Raw genomic sequence first — 22,953 nt, 5'->3', positions numbered from 1 at the left:
ACCTGTAATACTTTTTGAAATCGAGGCAACTGTTTGAAATCAAGGTGACTGTTTGATTATGACATTTACCACATATATCAATAAAGTATTTAACCCTATTTAAAAAAGAAATAATACAAAGAATATATCATGGTATAATTCTCTGCCATTGCTGAGTGAAACGCAGCAGGAAAAAAAGTGGAGGGATTGCTTGATAGAACAATTTCTTTCTCCCTTTTGTTTTCTTTTTTCAAAACAAAAACATAAACAAACATCTAAAAACACAAAATAATCACAAAACACTCAAAAAAATACTTGCTCGCATTAAAACATTTCTACAAACAAAAAACAAAACACTCTCTAAAGAGCATTAACAAATAGAGCCACAATTTCAGGATTGTCAAATCTTGGATTACGCTATGGACAAAAAGTTTAATGATACATGACTTTGAATTAGTGCAAGAAAAAGTGAATAAATCTAAAATCATCTGCTTTTGCAGTATAGTGGTATTTCTCCATCTTTCACAAGTGGAGGTCATAGGTTTGACCCAGACTCTTCAATCATTTCACCAAAAATATATCTAAACAGTGCTAATATCATGCTGTCCCAAGTTGCATCACACGTACCTCAAAATGCAAAGGAACTCAGACACAAAAAAAAAAAAAATATAGAGGATTCTCACTTTGAATGCATGGAAAGGTAAAAGAAAATGAGAGAACATGCACAAGCCTGTCTATTAACTACATGAACTACAAGGCAATTCAACCTAAATGTTTAGGCTAGGGTTCCATATTCCAATTCGCCCTAGATGGTCGAACCAATACAGCATGGAGAGAACTATATCACTCTTGTGCATGTGGATCCACAAAGAGGCAGTAACAAAATATTTGGACAAATGAAGATAAAAGCAGGTCAGGAATACATCTAGAGACTCAGAAACTACATCAGTGGTGAAGTAATGAATTTGACTTCTAAGAAGCAGCAGCTACTTCAGTCTTCGTTTTCTCTTCCTTTAGTCTCTTCCAGTTCTCTGCAGTATCGATTATTTCCCCAGTTTTTATCAGGTAACGGACTCGATTACCATCTTCAAGGATTTTATGACCCACCCGACTTGCTACATTCTGTTCTTTTGAGTAGAGCATCACATTCGAGCTGTGGACAGGCGCTTCAATCTGGAATACCAAATTAAAACATCTGTTCGTGACCGGCAACGATCAAATAAAAACCGTATACATCAATAAAATTCAAAGGAATATCAATTTGTGCTGTCCATAAATTCCCAAACATGATGAGAAAATCAAAGTAATCAAGAATCCTAGTTTTAAGATCACTAAATAATCACTTGATCAGTTTCCACCATATGCATCCAATGTAACAATAGGATGTGAGGAGGAATATTAATATGTATGTCAGCCAATGAGCTTTAGCTCAAATTGTACTTTCTCCCTATGTAGCAAGGTGGAGAGTGAGGTTGTGGGTTCAAGTTCCACCGGGTGCATGTGCAAGAATGTAGTAGAGTATAATAATAACTTTATAAGTAAAATTGATGAATGTTTTCATTGGAGTAAAAATAACCTTAAGAATCTGGCCTGGTTCATCCTCTCCTCTGCTCTTCACATGCTTTGTCTTCAAGTTTATGTCTTTCACTATCACAGAGCTGTTATGCTTAAAGACCTTTGTAATCTCGCCAATTTTTCCCTTATCACGTCCAGATATTAATTTCACTGTATCTCCCACCTTAACATGCATTTTGAGTAGAACTGGAAGGCTGTTTGGCTTACATTCCTTCCGCTTCCATCGCTTGAGCTGCCAGACAAATAAAGAAACCCAATAAGAGCATAAGATTACATATCAATACTGTAACACAAAATGGATTATTTATAAGAACACACTACATTAGCAATAGGCCCATAACCTCGGTGGGAGGCCAAAAATAAATTGAACCCATCCCATGTAAAATCACACCTAGACTTCGTCTTGGTTTTGCCGAATTAAAAGTTTTATGTTTTATGAATCTCCTTCTGCATTCACCAATAGGTTACAGTCAAATCAATTTCCCTAAATGACTAAGTGCCACATATAATGGATACAGTAGAGTCCTTCAAACAATTTTGTGTCTACCCCTTTAGCAGCTGTAGGCCAATCCTATTTCTTTCTCTGTTTTTTGGTGCAAAACATACTTCAAATTTTCTTCAAACGAGAGAAACAATTCATCAATATGAACATACAAGGATAGGACCCATAATACTAACCTTCGCTACAATGAGACATGGCTTCTCTGTTGGCTTGGCCTGCATGTAAAGCAAACAGAAAAGATGTTATCAAGTGACCACTTTTGGTGGGTGAGTGATTCAAATTCCAACTACAAGATAACTGACATAAAAACAATCCTACGTTAGATTCAGATATACTCTAAATTTAAGACGGCAAGGATAATAGGATCTATAATCACCAGAAATGCATCATTTTCTTTCTTTTCCTTTGCAGATGAAATTTTAGTTATAGGATTCCTATATCCAAATTTGTGGCAAGAAAAACAGCAAATAAGAAGCTATTATGAAATTTTTGGCTTATCAAATTGTCAGGGTGCACTGAAGTCTTGCAAAATTCTGATCATTACTCTCTTTGATCTCCAGGAAGCATTTACACCAATGATGATGAGATCTTAAAGTGATTGGGTCACTCTATAATATCTATAGATGACCTTCCTGTCAGTAAGCTAAGTTGATAACAGAACAACTATCAGGCCTGGAGAATAAAAAAAAGTGAGTCAAAAGGGACCCAACAAACTAGAAACATGAGCCCATGCCATTGTTAAAAACTAACAGCAAAATTTGATGGCAGGATGATAGTGTCCATGCTGGGCACAGATATGTAAATGTAGACACTGCGATTCACCAAGCAATTATTTCCAAGAGGATTCAGATCTAAATTGCAATGAGTACACAACAAAACTGGCAAAGGGCTACAATGATTTCCACTTCAGTAAGCCTGGGAAAGCAGCCACAGAATCTACCAAAGTATACGACACCTTCTGTATAGAGGCTTAGCACAATGGCATTTCCCCTCTTTTTCTTTTGATTATTTACATTTGAACCTAGGCAAACCAAGCCCCGCCCACTCATTTACCACCTGCAGCCAAGGCCCAAGCACATTGACATTCTTAGAAAATGAAGAGAGCGTTAGATGATCAATGCCCAATGCTCCAACTAAGCCATAATTTCTACTGGTTAAAACCTACGATGAGACCTCCTAAATAATATAAATTATGCTACCGGTTTTCTTCCTCATTGTAAGACTTTCAATTTGTACTTACATATGGGCTTTCAAATTTATTCACTAACAAAAACTTCAAATTTTGCAAAAATGTCCAACAATCATCAAGAAAGAGCCCAAATATGACAAGACCAAACCAAAACAACTTCTTCCAATTGTAGAAGTGCCCTTTGGATACTATCTTCTTTTTCTTTCTAAATAAACATATTTGAATATTATCAAAGTTTCAATTATTGGTAGAAATTAATGAAACCAGTACAACATCTCGATTGCAAAACCCAACAGATATCTACAAATCCAGGTATAACACAAACACACAAAGTGGCCACCATGTGGGTTTTGACTCAAAGACCAACAAAGCACAGTTGCACTAGTTTCTGATAGAACCGCATCCATATAACTAACAAATAACCGGAATATGGAATAAAACCAAATTGTGATTTCAACTACCAGTAAAGCATAAGACGTTTGAGGTGCACAAAAACTCCAATTCTCAAACAATCCATTACGATTTTACCAGTAAAGAAATAAAACATGGGAAAACAACCATAATGGCAACTCCAAGACCCAGCATAAAATAAAAAGCTACATAGCACAAGAAATTTGAGAAGAAAGCTACAATCTTGAAACACCCATTATAATATTACCAACAAAGAACAATAATTTAAGAAAAATAAAATCAAAATAAGCTTTGATATAACGACACAAAATGAGTTTAAAAGCTACAGAGCAGAAGAAAATTGAGAAGAGGCTTCGAGGAGAAGTGGGATAAGGTACCGGCACAGCGTAGAGAGTGGGCGGTGAGAGGCGCTGACCCAAGAAGGAGTTGGAGGAGAGGGAAAGAGAGGTCATAGAGCTCTGAAGTGCAGCCATGGCTGCCATTTTCGATGCTCTTCTTCGTCTGTGTGGCTTTCGCTGTGAGCTCTATTGTTTTGATCCTGATAATGTCATATGGATAATCGAGGGAAGCAAAAAGACAATTTTACCCGATGCAGATTGATTTAAAGATCGGTTTGGGGCTCCAAATTGGGCCTCGGTGACCCGACCCAACTTGTGCTCTATCTTTCTCTCTCTCAAAACCCATTTAGGAAAATATAAATGGGTGAAAGGAAATTAATTATCAATTTGTATGTTTATTTTTTTTTTTGGTTTAGAGGCTCACTTCCTGTACAAGTTCCTCTCATTACCTCTTATTTTTAAATTAATGAATGCCATATCTTAAAAAATGAATCCAAAGATCAAAACAAGGCTGCGTTATTTTAATAAATAATACTATTTAGTATACTGGTATACGACTGTCATAAAATTTGATAATGTAGCAGTAAAAATCAACCATTGAATCATTATTTGTTAAAAAAAAAAAAAAAAAAAAAATCAATGATTAATTTTTATTGTTAAGTTATCACAATTGTATTACAATCGTATAACAGCCTACTAAATAGCATTACTCTATTTTAATTAGAGGTGGAGAGATAAACTTTGCATATACCGAGAATTTTTATATGGCAATAAATATTATGATAAAATGAGAATTTTTAATTCAGTCATCTACTATGACCCCAAAAAAGAAGAAGAAAAATCAACTACTAATTTTTCCCAAATAAATTGACAATTGTGGTACTTTGGTGACAAATGAAAAGGATGGACATCTCTCCCACAGCCCACAGGTTAATAAAAGAAAAAACGAAAGGGTAAAGGCATCTTAAAACGGTGTGCTGTGAAAAGTATGATGATGTGAGAGAAGTCCCAGGCATGAAAGTCTTAAATACAACACAAAAATAAAGTGCGGGTATTAAATTTACAGAAAATGTTGATTTTCCTTCATTTTCATTTCTGAAGTATTCAATTTACAGACCTAAGGACATGTCAAGAAAAAAAGAAAAAAAAAAAAACAGAGAGACAAAAGATTGAACTATGTTGCACAAAATTACAAGGAACATGATCTGAAATTCTGAATCCTAAGTCACTCAAGCAGAAAACAGAACTACAACAGATCTGCTAGCCTTTTAAGTTTTGACTCCTTTCAGACTGCACATAAAGCTAAAAGGCAAAACCAAAAAACCAAGGAAAAAAACAAATGAACAAATGGAAAAACCATCATCTATACTTCAAAGGTGTCAGCTGTGCTATCCATAGATTCCTCTCTTTGGTGTTCAGAGATTGGAGTCTTGGTCTCTGGATGGTCAACATCAATTGAAACTTCATCTGGGATGGAAGATAGGGACTTGTTGTGATGCTTCTTATTGTGTCTTGACTTAAGGATCCGCGACAGCACTTGCACAATGTCCCTCATGGAAGGCCGCTTTCTTGGGATGCTGTTGACGCATTTGTATGCGAGAGCAGCCACTTCATTGAGCTCTTCCACATCGAATTTCCCTTCAAGACGGGAATCTGCGATTTCCTCCCACCCAACTTTCCCCTCAGTATTCATTGCTGCCTACTCATCATATAACAAAAGGTATTAGATTGTCAATCAAAATTAGAATAGTTTTTTAAAAAAAAAAAAAAAATTATGACGTGAAACCCTTTCAAGGCAAGGCCACTTCGTGATTCATCCTTGTCGGGTAAGACACACGATCCTGCCTGCAGAAACCGTGTATCGGTTTTGTGAGGACTCGAGCAGCCGACCTCGTGGAATTAACCAAACAAGTCAACCATTCGAGCGCTAGACCCTTGCAGGCACAAATTAGAATACATTGTCCCTATATTTTTCACTCCATTCTATTTTGAGATGTCCTAATATATTTCCGAATTGAAAAGCCAATCTAACTCACTCTTTACTTTATTTGAAAAGTCAAGACTCCATATACATTTCCTTTATTTGAGTTCAATTTAAGAAGCAATATAGGACAGAGGGAGTAGCATACACACGTATGTGACTGCGACCAAGTATGCACTTATGCAACTCAAGCCAACAATGATCCTTTTCTTTCTTAGGAAATAACACTTCTAAAAAAAAAATCCATCTGGGTTCAGATAAAATAATTGTGACCTTGGCTTTAAGCTTTATTCAACAATTCTTTAACAATCTATGCATTTTCACTTATTCTAGTATTTTGTAATTCTAAAAACACAATTGGAGGATCACAACCCATCATTCAAGTAATTCATGTTAATCACTCTTGCACTTCCAGTATTACGTTCCTATACATCTTCCTTCCATATTTTATTCTTTGCTAGAATTACTGTCATTGTTGTAGCCACCACTGGAATCGTTCCTTGAACTTCCTTATTGATTTATTTGCATTACTTCCAAAGATAGAGAAAGAGGGAGAGGGAGAGAGATCTTACGAGTTCAACATATTCCATAAGACCCTGTTGAGGATTTCTGCCAGCTATAAGTTCAAAGAGCAAGACTCCAAAGCTGTAAACGTCACTTTTCTTGGTGAAAGTCTTTGTAGATATATACTCGGGATCAAGATACCCAAAAGTACCCTGTATATTGACTGCATGTCTGTCCACCATCTCTTCTCTAGAAAGCCCAAAATCAGCAACCTGCTTGATCCAACATAACCAACTATAATAGTATGAGAGGCAACATAACCAATTATTGGTTAAGGTATATAAATAGAATCGCATCTTCAGCAAATATAAATAAATTAATTCATATGATCCAGAACTCAAGAATCTCTTTCAAAGGCTTAAATTTAAAGGCACTCTTCACACAGCAAAATAATTTGAATATTGGAGATAAACGTAATCCACAATTAAGAAAAGAAACATACTCTGGCTCTCATGGATTGATCCAACAGAATATTGGAAGATTTAATATCTCGATGTATTACAGGAGGAACTGCCTGAAGGGATAAATGAAGACAAAAGAACGAATAAGCTCCTTAAATAAATCATATACATCTGCACGTGTGCACGCTCAAAGACAAAAGTCCATCATTTAGTACATGTAAGATGTGGAGTTACCCCATCATGAAGATACTCCAAGCCTCTCGCAACATCTAAAGCTATATCAACCCTTAAGTCCCAGCCCAATGGTTCATGCTTTTCACCTGCATAAAATAAAAGCATGCTATTTATCACAAAACTGTATATGACTAAAAGATCAAGATGCAGAGAGTATCAACCTTTTGTGGTTAACCTCGAATTGGCCATTCTTCCAGTACAAGGTTATTTCAACCAATAAAATGTAAGATTCATTATAGCAACTTGATTTCATGATTGAACTATTGAAGCTTGTCCAGATGACGAAGTATACTACTAGGAAAATTAGTACCTCAGTGCAGTAATTACAGGAGGGAAATTGAATAATTCTGTATAATTTTTCAATTTTCTTTAGTCATTTATTGGGAATTTGTAGAACTTTGATGAACTCTAGAACTAATTAATTTGAGTGGAAAAAGGATTAAACTTCAATCATTCTTTCACTATTATCCAATACAATTTTTCATAACATTTGGCTGCGTGGACATGATGACCTCAAAATAAGTGGAGGGACACCTCTTCAATTACTACAATTCACCCATTCCAGAGACATACAAATTTGTGCATTTATAGGAACTCCAAACAATCAAGTGACATCAATTAAAATATAATGTTTAATTGCAATGTGACACACAGAATGTCTAGTCAAATACTACTTTCAGATGTAGTGAATTCCTATAATCTTTTATATATATATATATATATATATATATTGTTGATAGACAGCTTACTGTACAGATGAGATGCTAAGCTGCCTTTGCTCATATAGACGTATATCAGCATATGCTGGCCCTTTTCTTCACAATATCCAATCAAATTCACGAGATTTCTGTGATGCAACCTTCCCAATAACATTACCTGAATATGTTTAAAAGAAGGTGACAAGTTAATCAGTTTCAAGTGAAAAAAAAAAAAAGAGAGAGAGATTACACGAAGAAATCAGTTAAGAACATGTCATTGAATGAAACATTAGACATTCAAATTGGTGATTGCATACACAAAGGGCAATTTTTCTATAAGATCGGAGTAAATTTCTTATTCATGTTTATAAATATCAATATTCCTTGTATATACTCTTTCCTAAAACTTTCTCATGGTCTCGCTTTCCTAAATTTCATCAAAAGCTCCCACATTTCTACCAAAATTTCCTGCCAAATTTACTTAATAGACTAATATATGTTAGAGGGTACGTAAGATAGCAAAATACGACCCATTAACCATCACTACCTCTGTCTGGAACTCTTTCGCCCCTTGCTTAGAATCAGTTCCAAGCACTTTAACAGCAACGATCTCACCAGTTGACATCTTAGCTCTGTAAACAGGACCAAATGCACCCTGCCCTATTAAAGTTGTAAAATTACAAGTTGCTTTCTGCAGATCCCTGCATGAATACCATTACGCCAAAATTAATTAAAAAGCAAAAGGAAAAAAGAAATAAGGTATAGAAACTTAGGTGTGCAAATCAGCAATTAGTGCTTTCCATAATTGGTGCTTTAACAGAAATACTCAGAACTTTGAGACGCCCCCATTTGCATCTTACTAAATACAAAAACTCAAGGACTGGCAGACCAGAATAAAAAAATAAAAATAAAAAATCTGATGGGTTGTGAAATAAGCTGAAAATGTAACACTTGAGATTCTCAATATCTTTAATTTGAGAAACATGTTATAGGAGGAAGTTTGAGGATACACGGCATATTAAGGCAAAAGCTTATCAGTGTCTCACAAGTAAACACACAATGAGGCAATGAAAATTGTTATCTCAAGTCCCAAAGGCGGATGCTCAAACTTTGAACATTACACCTTACTGCAGCAGTGATCCATGACTTAACACGAGATGCATCACATTGCATATACAATTGAGATCGAATCCTTTTATATCAGAGTGCCGAAGACAAAGCATTCTTTATGGGAATTCTTTACGAAAACACCAAATCTCTACCTTCTCTATCACTCATGACATTCATCATTAACCTATTCTTTTACCCGTCCTCTCTAGAAAAATAAATACCGCCGCTGGCCCGCTACTGTCCATGCCAACGGCACCCTCTCCTTTCCAAGCGCCACCCTATACCGACGCCATCTCCCACACCGACTTTGTCAGCATGTTTGCAAACCAGCACAAACCAGTGCATCCCTTCCGGGGTCTTTCTTTGCTTCAGATTGCTATAGAAGTTATTCTCACAACCAAACAAAATTGCCATAGAACATGTTGTGCAAAATAAGAAGGTGCGTAAAAGTACAGAAAGCACTTTCCGGGTAGCTTCTTTTGCTCCCTACTCAACAAAACACTCATTTTTTACAAAAATAAAAAAAATAAAATATAAAAAATAAAAAAACAAAAACATTTGTTTCACGATCACCCTGTCCAAACTTAGGTGTTCAGAGATCAAGTGCTTATGAAATCTATTTATAGCCACAGAAAAAATAAATAAATAAATAAAGGATAAGAAAAAATAGCATATCTCAAAATGAAGCCTCCAATAACTGTTGCAATGATAAATGATAATGGGAGCTAAACTGAACTCGTGAAAAAAAAATAAAAAATAAAAATAAAAATAAATAAATAAAAAATAAAAATCTAACCTATTCTTTTGATTGCTTATTCGATTATCGTCAAATCGTACTATTTTTTAATACTCTTAAAGTTGAAAAGACACTATAGATCTACGCTGAGCATAATCAACATTTTCCCAAACAGGGGCACCAAAAAATAAGGTAGTATGAGAGGCCACAATACTACTTCTGTAAACGATGGACAATTTTGACATCTCAAATAACGAAAATCCACAAGAGAAAATTATTAAGAATCTGAAGACAAATATAGAGGAATGATAACAATAAGAAAATATCTCTTCCAAAGCTATGGTGTAGTGATTCATAAAATTTCAAGGAAAGCATACTTGTAAGAGTACTCGAGTATTCCAGATGCCGACACCACATTACTCCTCCTAAATCCGTCGAGCCACACGGACATGCCATTACGCCCAGACTTCACGGGTGACTCCGGACCAACAGTCGAGTCAGATAATATAGTACAAGAGTCAGCACCGTTTGCGCGGATAGGGATAGTTGCTGCCCTCCGAGAACTGCTATTCCCTATCTGCGAGTGCTTCCTATGGTACCTAATACAAAACAGTGCAAGAATAGCCAAAAGCACCCCAATCACCACCCCTATGGAGATCCCGATGATCAACCCAGATGACTCCTCTTTCATCTCCTCGTCCGCGCTTCACTGCTCCCTATTGGATCCTCCAATTCATTGACCAACCTGCAAATTAGCCCATCAATCTTTCAACAAGAATAGGTATAGAAAATGCCATGCCACTCACAATCTATCCTAATTCTCAAACCATAAAACTAAAAATTGAGATGTCAAACTGCAGAAGCTTTGTTTGAAATTCATAGCCATCCAAGAAGTCAAATGGAGATATTGACAAAAGAAAATTCACAAAAATGTGCCGAAAAGACATCATAATATTCAAAGAAAAAGTCTTATTGGAAAGTTCAAGTAAAGCACGCCATGACTAGTATAAAGAAAATACAATTGAGATAAGTTAAAGACTAACTCCAAAAACCCAAATAATTCCCTAACAAATAATATCTTTCAAAGTAGTTTCACTTTGACTCCATTAACATATAAACATTAAGTTGATTTCTGCTTTTCGTTTATGAAATCTTACTAGAATAAGAGACACCATCTGACACAAACAGGTATTTGCCAGACTATCTATCTGATGCTCAATTTTCTATTCAGAAACTTATCTGCAAGTCTGCAACAAATGCAGAGCTGCAGATCAAGATCAATATCTAGAAAGAAAAAAAAGGTTAAATAGTTAAATGTACAACTACACCCCCACTGAGCTCACGCTACAAATTCAAGCAATTGACAAAAAGCTGAGGAACAGTACTTTTTTCTTTTGTTCTTCTCTTTCCCTGTCCTTTCTTCCACTGAGCTTTTACTTTCTCACCAACCAAACAGAAGGCAAGAAAAGTAGAAAAACCCAACGGATCAAGGCATAAAAAAACAAACGAATCGACCCAAAAGACGCAAACGCAGAAAACGAAAACGTATTTGTAAAGCCATTCACAGCAGTGGGAGCTTACCTGCTGATCATACGACAACGTTTGAGGAAGATACATGTTTTATGAAAGCGAAAAACAAAACGAAGAAAGTGTTTGCGAAGAAGCAAAAGAAGTGAGAGAGAGAGAGAGAGAGCGCTTTGACATGCGGAAGCAAAGAATATTAATGCAAACAATAAATAACACTCGAGAGGTTTTTTTTAAATCTTGCAAGCTCCGTGACTCGCCGTTGGCATGGTGAAAATAAAAAACGCGCCTAGGAGGGGAAGAATTTTCGCTGTTGTTCCCCAAAATGACCTTGGCTTTTAGGATTTGACGAGTATGCCCTCGTGCATCGTTGGGATTTGGGTATTGTTGGGGACCTGGGGCTGGGGTGTACCTAGGACCGAGGTTGAGTGGGCATGTGGGCGGACGTGGTTGGTGCAATGTGTGGTTCAATACTTTATCGTGTGGTCCGTTTCTTTCTTTTTTTTTTAATTTTTTTTTTATATTTTTATTTTTATTTTTATTTTTTTTATGACGAGAAAGAACCTTCTCAAGACGAAATCACTTCGTGTATCTCTTTCTATTAAGTAAGACTCGAACTTGTGCAAAGTATCTATTTCACATGGATTGGACAATACTCTAAATTTGCCAGCGGACAACCCTTAAGAAATTGTTTGCATCCAAATGCTTCAAACCTTACACCCCATGCTACAAAGACTAAAGTCTTTAACACTTGAACCAACTCCTTGGGTTTTATAATTTAAAAATGTATGCTTTAAAATATTAACATAATTTTTTTTTATAAATTAGGTTGTACGAAAATTCTTTCAATTCAACCTCTAAACATGATATATGTCTCTTAGCGTATGAGAATTACATGTGTTTTTAATAGCATTAATTAAAAAAAATTAAAAAAAAAGTGCTTTTTAAATGACATGACACTTTTAGAAACCGGGTTAGAGGAATTCCTACAATCTAATTTGTATAAAATTTATATTCTTAAAAAATAATAATTTTAAAATGTGCAATTTAAAAACAAAATTTTTAAAATAACATAAATTTCCTCTAAACTATGTTGGATGAATTTCCTTTGACTCATTTCTATAAAATTGTCATGTGTCCTTTAGCATGTGAAAAACACGTAATTTTTTAATGGGTTAGATGAAATTTCTCCAACCTAGGTTGGAGAAATTTCATGTCATTTTTTAAAAAAATATAGTTAAGTGTTTAGTAAAATTATGGGTTGACCTTTAAAATCGCAATTTGACCTTTAAAATCATTTGTTTTTAAAAACACATTTCCTTGAGTACGATTTAAAAACGCATGTTTCCACTTTTTCAAACTGTCATTCTTTAAAAATACCCTCCAAATGAAAACATTTTGTGTAAATTTGTTTAAAAACGTACTTTTGACCTACAAAATCACATTACCAAACGGATTCTATGTCTATTTGGCAAATCATGCATCTAAAAAGCCGATCCAAAATGATAGATCTCATATGCACTTTTATTAAAAATGATGTTAGATCTTAGAAAAATACTATATACGCTCCTAATTGCACACTTCTTACATATGTCAGTGACAATCACCACTAAATTTTGGACAGTAGAAATTGGATTTTAAATTTAATGGCAATTTTCATTGCCATGACAGACAATATATTCTTGGAAGTGCATGTGGCATTTCTCTAGATCTTATGAACAATAAAAATCTAATAAAAAATATTGTGATAAAAAATGAGAGTTTTTATCAAATGTTGAAACCCATTGATAAGATGGATTGATTATTTTTGAATTTTTGATAGTTAATATATAAGAATTTAGTAAAGGAGGCAATTATAAGGACACCCATGACTCATGTAAAAGTCATATAGATATATTAAATTTCCACCACTGAATTATGGACATGTCACTGTTGTAAGAATGCAGGGGAGTTGGCCTAAGATTATGTTTATTCATGTATATTATTATTATTATTACATGCCCATGCATCACCACAATAGCGACATATCAATGTCCAATCAGATTTTCTAGCCTATCTAGTGGTTGTTGATAATGGCGGTTAATAGGTACGAAATTTTGAAAATGGTAGCGAGCAACTGTCACCAAAGCACCAAACACACCTAATCTCATATTTCTTTCCCTTTTTCATCCCAAGAATTTAAAACACACCTAATGCCCTAATCTAATGGATTAATATAAAGAGATAATTGGACTGACGGTTTATAGGATTGGTTATGATTATTTTTTAATTCTTAGAGTTTAAAAAGTTTATGGGAAGTCATCGTGGTAAATAATAATTATGAATCACTTCCTGTATCAATTTTTCATCTACTAAGTTAACAGATAGTCATGTTACATTTAATAAGAAGCTGACAAGTGTCTATTACCATAAAAAAAAATATAATAAAAATAAATAAATAAAATAAAATAAATAGGTTCCCTGGCCAATAGAGGTGGCTGGGGGTTGCCGTCGTGTAACGTGGCTGACTAACGGAATCTGTTAACTTTTGAATGTAAAATATGTTCAAGGATAGATTTGTAATTATTGTTTACCGCGAGGACCTCCCATGAACTTTTTGAACTACAAAAAATGAAAAATAATTATAGTCAATTTCAGAGACTAACCGTACAATTATCCCTAGTATAAAAACGTAATTAACAAAGCAGCAAATATAAGGTGATGGACCTGATGGCAAGCGAAGCCAAGGCTGACCCTGATAAAAATGACATCCTTGTCATTAGCATCAAGATTGAAATTTTGAAAATCAAAGATATTTTTCAACAAAAAAAGAAAAATCAAACATAGTTAATAATTATCTAGGGCTATGTCACATCAATTTGCAAGCATCAAAATTTCAATTTATCTCATCTACTAGTTTGACCTATAATAGTTTTTTATTTATTTATTATTATTATAAGGAGTAATGTTAAGAATTATTTTTTTTATTTTATATTTGCTTTCTCAAATTGATGTGGTTCTTAAAATTATTATTAAATTTGGAATGTATCACTATTCAATTTTGATTCAGTGGTAATTTTAAAAGTAATGTCAATTTTAAAAAAATAAAATAAAGATAAAAAAAATGATCCATACCATTGCTCGGGAAGGGGGTTTAAATATAACCATAATTATATAAATATTTTTCTTTATTAAAATCACATTTACCTGTCACAAACTGGGTTTGGCAGGTAAAATGTCGCATCCTAATTAGAGATAAGGAAGGATATTAGAATTATACACTTATTTATCTAAGCTTCACAATCTAAGAATGCGACGTTTCCGGTTTCTGGTTTCTGGCCTAAGGAGTAATTGATCAACACATTGAAATATAAGGATGATTCAATACTTTCTTCTTTTTTTTTCTTTTTTTTTAAGAATATATATATATTATATATATTTGAATAATAGTTTAAATTTCAATCAACTCATAAAGATATAGATATAGCAAGTTGTTCAAATAAAACTAAGTCACAGATATAATTAGGGAAGTTTTTCATCCATACTTGATCTATGACTTGTTTAACAGTGCTTTGGCTAAACTTTGGACAATAGAATTTACCTCTCTAATAGCATTACCAATCTGCCAACTTTGCATACAATTAAGTTTCTCACGTATGTCATCAATAATATGTCCATACCTACTCCAATTTCAATTGAGAAATTTAACAGTGTTCACCACTTTGAGAGAATCACCTTCCAAGAAAATCTTTCGCAAGCTTGGATCTGGGGAATGAAATTCCTATAGCACAAGAGAATTAAGAGTAATGATTTCAACTAGAGCAGCCGGACGAACTACTAGAGTGAGTCTAATGACTACTAGAGTAGAGTTGAGTAAAAAAGCATGGTATAGCAACCTTTTTGAGCGAGCCTCTAGGATCTCCTGTAAACCCCCATGATGTGGTCAAGAGAGGATATTATGGGAAGTAGTGAGTGGAGCTTCCCCTATAGAGAGTCGGATGATGGGAGACCTTCACATCTGGTTCGGAGGGTGGTGATATTCCAACTCTACTATCATTACGCATTTGCAATGTTACTTGGTTCAACTCTATTTGTGACATTTTTTTTTTTTTTTTTTCATACGTGAGACTCTCTATCTTCTTGACTAGAGAATTGTCTTGTCTCATTTTGATAGGGATTAGTTTTTATAATAATAAGTCAAATCAATAATAATAATCTCTCAATCACGACAGGCTGTCACGTAAAGAGTAATGTTACATATTACATTTTTATTCTATAGAGCAGATGTGACAGTGTCCTTCAATTTTAGAATTTGTTTTTTTAATGAAGGCTTATCAAAATTTGATGAACACTGTCGCGTCAGATCAATGAGATAAAAATATATATTTAATGCTATACCTTTTTTATTATTTTGTAAAAAACCTCAAAAAGAAATTAGTACGTTTAGAAGCTCTAAACCGATCTCGGAGTTGAGGAAAAGATTGTTAAAATGCTCACCTACCGCAACTCCACGTGGGCATGGTGGAGGTCACGACGGATTGATGAATAATAATATAAAGATGTATGACATTTTAATGATACCAAAACATGGGTTCAGAGAGGGCAAATGAGTCATAAGGGTAAAATTATTTGGAGCATGTTGGGGGGGGGGGGGGGGGGGGGGGGGCAATTCAGTAATATTGTGGGGAGAGTAAATGCTGGAATGTTTGGGCGGGGATACCAAAGACTGGTTCAAGAAAAGCACAACCAAAATGCTTAAAGTCTAAAGATAAGCCTACTTTTATGCATTTGGCCGCCGTAAATGTAAAACCCCATACGCCATGCATTAAATTAAATAAATAGTGGGTTTGCTTTGGTGAGAATCGTGAGATGATTGATTGCCATTGAAATGGCCAAAATGTTGGATCGCCTTAATTATATTTATTTATTTTTTTTTTTTTATTAAGATTGATATGTGTTACTTAACGAAATCTGTCAAATATTTTAATAGAATTTGATTCTAAAAATTAAATTATTATTTCACAAACCTCAAAAACCAACTATGGAGAAAATGATTTAGCATTTTTGTTTTCTTTTTCTAAAATGAAATAAAAAGTAAAGGGGGTGTAAAAGAAGGCTGCACCAGTAGTGGGTATGCTTTGGTGAGATATGATTGATTGGCATTGAAATGTGCAAAATGTTGGATCGCCCTAATTAATTCGCTTTACCAACCCCATGGCCATGGCATAAAGAAAAGGGAGTGATTACTGATAATTGCCAAAACGGTCAAATGAGCCCAAACAAAAAGCTATGAAAAGCAGACTTTATGTGCGTTGAAAACGGTTGTGTTTGTCCCCGGCCTCCAACGGGAAAGGTTGCAAAACGAAGACAAATTTCCCTGCTTCGTTTGGTTTTGCACATCGGTAACGCTAGGGTTAGAGCATCTCCAATATATATCTCCAATAGTTTACCCATTTTTCTGTTCTTTTTTCTGAACACGATCATACACAATAACTTACGTGCTTTATTGAACGTCATAATTGCTTTAAAAACAGAGTAATTCATTCTCAACTACAATCCGACTTCGTCGAGCATTTACGACAAATACGTAGTTTGACGTAGAATCTTATAATTCTAAATTTCATATGATTGCATTATGTCATGTTAGTTTTTGTTGTAACGTTTTTATAAAAAGTCAAACTTAATGAAGTTCCTTGTGGTTTTATTATGAATTGGAATATTATAATAAAAATATTTGTCAAACTTAATGTCATGTTTGTCATGTTAGCCTCTTCAACTGCATTAGCATATGGGCAGTGACGGATTTAAGGGGGTGCTAGAGGTGGCCATGCCCCCCACCCCCCTTAATTCCAAAAAAGGGAAGAAAAAAAAAATGTTGGTAAAAAATAAAAATGTAGCTTACCGACCTCTACCAATTTTTTTGTTTTTGTCTTTTTGGCCTTTAGCCTCTATCCATAAAAGTTTTTGACTCCGTCCTTGCCTTTGGGTTCTTCCCACTAGCCGTGAAGAGAGAAAGGTCAAAGGCAAGACAAGTGGCTCTACCGGCGGGACAGTGCCGGCTGGCATTGTATGGAGTTCAAATCCTACAGGAGAAAGCAAATTTTGGTTTTTGTTTTTCTTATGAGTCTTATAAATTAAATTAGTGGTCGATTTAAGGAAAATATAGATGAAAAAAATAACATTAATTTCTCATTACTAAAAGAAAATGAAATCCAACCAGATCATGGTTGGGGAAGAAGGATATTTAAGAGAGAGATTTTGAGTCTTCCCCAATAAACTGTCAATAGAGGAACCGGTCCCACTAGACCGGCACCAAATAGATACATTTGATGAGTTTGCCCCCAAAACCCCACCCTGCCTGTGCCACACACCACATGCATAATCTTGTAGTATTAATTAAATCTTCTTTTTGCTTACTGCCTAAAATATTGAAACATAATGCTGCTCCTCCTCCTCCTCTTCTTCTTCTTCTTCCTTCTTCTTTTATTTTATTTTTTATTTTTTAAATAAATAGGAAAAGAGGTTACAAAAGAGGGTCCTTGCCCATTATTCAAAATAATGTCCTTCTTTTTATAATATCCTACACTTAATTATTATTCTAAAACTATCCTCTTATTTGCAAAGTTCTTTCAAACTTAGTGTTCCTCTTAAGAGCATTCTTAGTAAGCTCTTCAAATTTTAGCTAAACAATCTACTTTTGTTATTTTATTTATCACTTTTAACAAACTTCATACATCAAACTCTCCAAATATTTATCTATTTCAACTAAATATTAATTTTTTATTGGTTTTAAGTAATCACTCCTAACAAATGAAGATAAATGAAAAGTGAAAAGTGAAGTGAAATGAGATAAATAATAAAATATTGAATAGCTCATGAAATTTGTGAGCCAAATTTGGAGTAAAATTCTAACAAGAGATAAAATAGAGAAATTATAAAGAGATTGTTGAAGTGAACTTTTTTTAGTTTTTCACCAAATTTTGGTGAAAATTTTGAAATAGAGAGCTCACTAAAGATGCTCTAAACTCCCTAACCCTTTAAGAAACCCACTTGGCTACTATTTTTCTGTCTCTTATTCGCGTATTTTTTAAAAAAGAAAAAAGAAAAAAAAAATCAACCATGGGATCTTCCATTCAACGGTTGATTTTTTATTTTTTACTTTATTTTTTTTAAAAAAAATGATGGAGAAATAACATTTACCTTTTATTTAATCCCTCCATTACGGATTTTTATTTTATCCAACGAAAAATAGGTTACGGGTGGTATACATAATTTAAAATGATAATAATATTCTTGTATCCGACAATAATAATAATAATAATAATAATAATAATAATAATAATAATAAAATCACTTCCAGTCGTGGGTCTCCATGAAAGTCGACTCATGGCTAGTCGTGGGTCCCCGTGGGAAGAGACCCACTGCCAAGGCGTGGGTCACGATCATGAGTTTTTTTTTTAAAAAAGATAGAAAATGAAATAGAAAATTCTAACAGTGGAGACTAAGTGAAAGGGATAGGTAAATAAATTTTATTTTTTATTTTTTATTTTTTATTTTAAATAAAAAGGCAAACCTCATCAGGCAAGTCCACTTTATGTACTTATCCCTCAAAGTTAAACTCTGGACCCATGTAACCCCCCCCGGTCAACACTCAACATGGATCGGGTAAGACTCATTGTCGGGACTCTGAGGTCCGTGATCCCAAAAAATTATTTACATTTAAGAAAATTTAAGCCTTAAACTTGAAGGGAATGACATCAAAGTTCAAGACGACCATGACTTAGGTTCAATCCTTAACTAAAATTTGCTGTAACAATCATTTACGTACATTCGAGGGAATCTAAACAAGTGCACTTGTCAAAAAATAACGTAAATTTTGTTACTTTGAGCAAGAGTGTTAAACCACTGCTATAATTTATAACTTTTTTTCCTGGGATGAGTAAAGCTTGAACCCCACGAAAAGAGGAAAGGGGGATTTAGTATTAAACTAATGTTGTTTCTTGTCGGCACAGGTAAAGGTTGCAAACCAAATCCATTACATCTTTCTCATAATTAATTAATTCCCTAAACATCAAGACAGCATTTGACAGACTACAAATATGGTTTAGTTTAGTTTGATGACAACCCGTTCCCTTAAGTAAATACCAGTTGGACTTTGAATAAGATTGGTTTACATTTGTTTATTTAAACCACAATTTAATCACCAGTAGCTTTTCATATAAAGATTTTACACTAATGCTCCGTTCGTTTCGGCGTAGAATATTTTTTGAAAAATAATTTCGGCATTTTTCCAGTGTTTGATAGGGGCGAAAATAATGGTCAACAGAAAAATGATTTCCGTTTGACCAAAAAAGCGTAAATCATTTTCCGTAGATGGCAGGCATAGTCGATCATCTTTTAAACGACGCAGTCGACCTTTACGTTCAAGCATTCGACTATCGCAAGATTCCGACAAGCCAGATTCTGGCACCAGTTGGTGTTAGAATCTAAAAAATTATGTTGGAATCTGACGACGTCTGGCTATTGTCGCGGGATCCCAGTGGTACTGTGCCATATTCCGGCCAGATTGGCCGAATCCCAGGACATTTGGCCGGGATCCTATCGGATCCGGTCGTTATAGCCGGGATCCTCCCAGAACGACAAGATCTCGGCCAGCTAGTCGGGATCTGGCCACGACGGCCAGCTTTCGGCCACTTTTGCTAAAATCTGTATGCGCCAAATATATATATATATATATATATATTATTTTACATTAATATATTTTTATGTTGTGAATAAAATTTGATTTTTATAAATTAATATGATTGAATAAAAATATAAAAAATATTTGTAATTTTTCGTACGGGCCAAACACTGGAAAATGATTTCGACGGAAAATATTTTTTTGAAAAATGACTTTCCTGAAAAATATTTTACAATGGAAACCATTTTACACTGAAACAAACGAAGCATAAATTAGAATACAAATCTAGTAGATTAAGAACCACCTATATATTTCACCAAATTTACCCCAAGTGAATAATTTTAATGTTTATTATATTTAAAATTTTATTGTGTTGTTTAGGTTCTGTTTGTTTCGACTTAAAACGTTTTTTATTAGAAAAGATTTTCAACGTTTGGCTTGTCTGGAAAATAGTGATGGCGGAAAATGGCCAGTGTCGGTCAAAATTAAATGACAAGCAACCTCTGTTGGCGGCAAATAATAAATTATAATAGAGAATGCGTGCAAGAATGAGAAATTCAAACTCAAAAAATAATTTACGATATTAAAAAACGGAAACGATTTTTCGAAGATTAAAGAAGTTTTTTTTTTATTTTATTTTACAATTATTTTCGATTATACTAAACACAATATATATATATATTATGACAAAATAAACGGAAAAGAAAAAAGAAAATGCCGATGTCTAGGTACAAGCCACAAGGCATGGAGTGGATGAGCAATAAGGAAGCACTCCCCAACATGATGAGATAAATGCCATTGGTTGATTTAGTTCCAAAACATTTCCTTTGTATTCCCCATTGACTGTGCTCACATTTATCTTGGAGGCCAAGATACAACTAATTGTGGCACGAGCTTGAAGCAAGCCCTGCCCTTTTTGCCGGGTCCATGGAACATGTGATCCGAACATGTGGGAACATGTGCATTTGTTCTCTCAACCCTTACATTCCATCTAGTGGGAATGATGGATTGGGTCCTTCCCAAGGGAGCTCGGATTGAAATATGTTTGAATTGTTAGCAATTTAGATAGATAGTGTGAAAATTTTTATACGAGATTCACTTGTTTAAATAAATTTAAAGGTGCTCGGCTACCTGTCCGAACAAGTGAAATATAAAATTTCTCATATTATCTATGCAAATTATTAGCAATTCAGACATATAATTGTCTTGAATCCTTATCCCGGAAGTCCTAGCGCAATCTCTTGGAAAGAAGTAGATAGAGTTGGCCACTTAGTCGTATTTTTTGGTAAAAAAAAATAGATAAAAAAACAGTGACCGAGTGGATATTAATATCTTATCATGTATATTAAATCAAAGTTAAACGTCTGATGGGTTTGTTATAATAGATCCAAATACTTGTTCTAGCTAGATTGACTTTCAGATCATAATTGCTCCAGTGAATAACTAAAGAAATTAAATAGCTAGGTCATAGGTGAGAAATAGTAGAGAAAGAAGATAAAGCCGTCCAAAATGGAGCAAGTATTGAAAGTTCCTCCAATTGATTCAATTGAGAAGACTGAAACTTACTAATTATTTATTTACATCGCCTCTCTCTCTCTCTCTCTCTCTCTCTCTCTCTCAAACAGAAGCTTCCCCACCAGTGCCGTCGTTTGGCTCGAGGAGGGAGGTTCTAATCCTCCCTCCTTCTGGTTTTGCTTCTCCTTTTAGTCCTTCTAGGGCTATAGAGGTTTTTGTCCCTCCCTCAGTTGTTCTAGTGGAGGCTAAAGTTTCACAATCACTAGAGTTGTGGAGTTTTGTCCCCCCGAACTAGATCCGATGATGGTTTTGTCCTCCTAGTCCTTTTGGACTATGGAGGTTTGTGTTTTTTAGTTTTTTCTTTTTTCTTTTTGGTGACAAGAAAGCACTCTAGAGAGGTTTTGGAGGGGGAGAGTTCGACGCTCGTGTCGCTGGTGGAAAGGCTTGGCTGTGCTTAAGTTTTTCAACAATCTTTGAGGCCAAATCTGTGTTGTTCCGCCGCACTCTAGTCGACACGCACCCCCATCCTTGCTCGTTGCTGTCCTCTGGTAAAGCCCATGCTTGATATGGCCGAAAAGCTCATTAGTGATTGGCGCATGGTCATTATGCGCCAGGGTATTCCTCACACCTTGAGCCGCGTGTGATGGCCACGCCCTGTCTCTTTTGTCGTGTTTGGTGGTGCTCGGGAGTTTCTAGTGATCGGCTATTGTAGGGGATCTTCCGGTGGCGGCGAGTGTTCTACACGCCCTGTTTTCAGTGGTGTTTTCTTCTGACGGCAGCTTCTGTTTTGAATGTTTTCTTGTATTTTGTCTCTTCTGACAGTTTGTTGTGCGGTTGTATTATTCTAGTCATTGGTTTCTGCCTAAAATGTGTGACCAACTCCTTGTTCAAGTAAAGTTTATGTCAACGTAGAAGCACCATTCTGTTAGCTAGGTTTTTTAGTAGCAACTGTTTGTATTTGGCTGAGTCTTTTAAACTCTTGTTTGGATGTACACTTGTAGGGTGGTTGATTTTCACCTTTATGGTGATTGCTGTTGTAATGTTATTTTTATCGATGAAAATTTAACTTTCCCTAAAAAAAAAAAAATTGATTCAATTGAGGCAGAATTATCCATGTATTTTAAGCCCTTCTTATGATGACATATGTCTGAGCTTCACTGGTCCAGCAATGAGCAATCATTTGGGCTCACGTACCTCTTGCACCTCATCTGGGCCTAGATTCACCAGGCTCAAATATGGGATTCCTCTTCCATACTGATTTTATTTTTTTTTTTTATTTTTTTTTTTTTATTATTATTATTTTTTTTCTTTTTTCAATATGGAAAAAGGGTTTCAATAAGTCATCTAATGTGATTGATGCAAGCTTAAGAGCATTTGTATTTGAAAAATAAACTTTTTTTTTAAATTAATTATTGGATCTGTTTTCTTACATGTGGATCCTACGTATTCAATGGTTAATCTAAAAAAAAAAATGTTAAAACTGTACAAAAATTGTAAATATATCATATCTCTTCGTATTTAAATCTCCAAAAGC

At 34.7% G+C, this 22,953-nt stretch overlaps 2 protein-coding genes across 4 annotated transcripts; both read right to left on the bottom strand.

Moving 5' to 3' along the window:
- Positions 1–690: 690 nt before the first annotated feature.
- Positions 691–4,224, bottom strand: LOC133876448 (large ribosomal subunit protein uL24c). Its single transcript, XM_062314729.1, has 4 exons — positions 4,034–4,224; positions 2,233–2,271; positions 1,556–1,786; positions 691–1,152 (listed from the first exon to the last, which is right to left on the bottom strand). The coding sequence occupies exons 1-4, from the start codon at positions 4,136–4,138 to the stop codon at positions 952–954; spliced, it is 576 nt and encodes a 191-aa protein (XP_062170713.1). The 5' UTR covers positions 4,139–4,224; the 3' UTR covers positions 691–951.
- An 829-nt stretch (positions 4,225–5,053) lies between these two features.
- Positions 5,054–11,456, bottom strand: LOC133875994 (calcium/calmodulin-regulated receptor-like kinase 1). 3 transcript variants are annotated; one of them, XM_062314288.1, is made up of 8 exons: positions 11,300–11,456; positions 10,096–10,463; positions 8,420–8,573; positions 7,924–8,050; positions 7,175–7,260; positions 6,982–7,053; positions 6,548–6,751; positions 5,054–5,693 (listed from the first exon to the last, which is right to left on the bottom strand). In XM_062314288.1, the coding sequence occupies exons 2-8, from the start codon at positions 10,407–10,409 to the stop codon at positions 5,358–5,360; spliced, it is 1,293 nt and encodes a 430-aa protein (XP_062170272.1). In that variant the 5' UTR covers positions 10,410–10,463; positions 11,300–11,456; the 3' UTR covers positions 5,054–5,357. The 3 variants fall into 3 exon arrangements, with proteins under 3 accessions (XP_062170272.1, XP_062170273.1, XP_062170274.1); XM_062314289.1 differs by lacking the exon at positions 11,300–11,456 and adding an exon at positions 11,104–11,229; XM_062314290.1 differs by lacking the exon at positions 11,300–11,456 and adding an exon at positions 10,876–10,942.
- Positions 11,457–22,953: the final 11,497 nt, after the last annotated feature.

This window comes from Alnus glutinosa, chromosome 8 (assembly GCF_958979055.1).
Source record: "Alnus glutinosa chromosome 8, dhAlnGlut1.1, whole genome shotgun sequence".
In the NCBI taxonomy this organism is placed as follows: domain Eukaryota; kingdom Viridiplantae; phylum Streptophyta; class Magnoliopsida; order Fagales; family Betulaceae; genus Alnus; species Alnus glutinosa.
The sequence above is the reverse complement of the archived record's forward strand: the minus strand, read 5'-3'. Positions and strand labels throughout refer to the sequence as shown.

What these genes read in the sequence shown, in the direction of transcription:
- LOC133876448 (XM_062314729.1), bottom strand. Translation starts at nt 4,138, where the DNA reads ATGGCAGCCATGGCTGCACTTCAGAGCTCTATGACCTCTCTTTCCCTC. An exon ending in CCACTCTCTACGCTGTGCCG is followed by an intron (nt 2,272 to 4,033) that starts GTACCTTATCCC and finishes CTTTACATGCAG; the next exon opens with GCCAAGCCAACAGAGAAGCC. An exon ending in CATGTCTCATTGTAGCGAAG is followed by an intron (nt 1,787 to 2,232) that starts GTTAGTATTATG and finishes TTTGTCTGGCAG; the next exon opens with CTCAAGCGATGGAAGCGGAA.
- LOC133875994 (XM_062314288.1), bottom strand. Translation starts at nt 10,409, where the DNA reads ATGAAAGAGGAGTCATCTGGGTTGATCATCGGGATCTCCATAGGGGTG. An exon ending in ATACTCGAGTACTCTTACAA is followed by an intron (nt 8,574 to 10,095) that starts GTATGCTTTCCT and finishes GTATTCATGCAG; the next exon opens with GGATCTGCAGAAAGCAACTT. An exon ending in TGGAGTATCTTCATGATGGG is followed by an intron (nt 7,054 to 7,174) that starts GTAACTCCACAT and finishes TTATCCCTTCAG; the next exon opens with GCAGTTCCTCCTGTAATACA.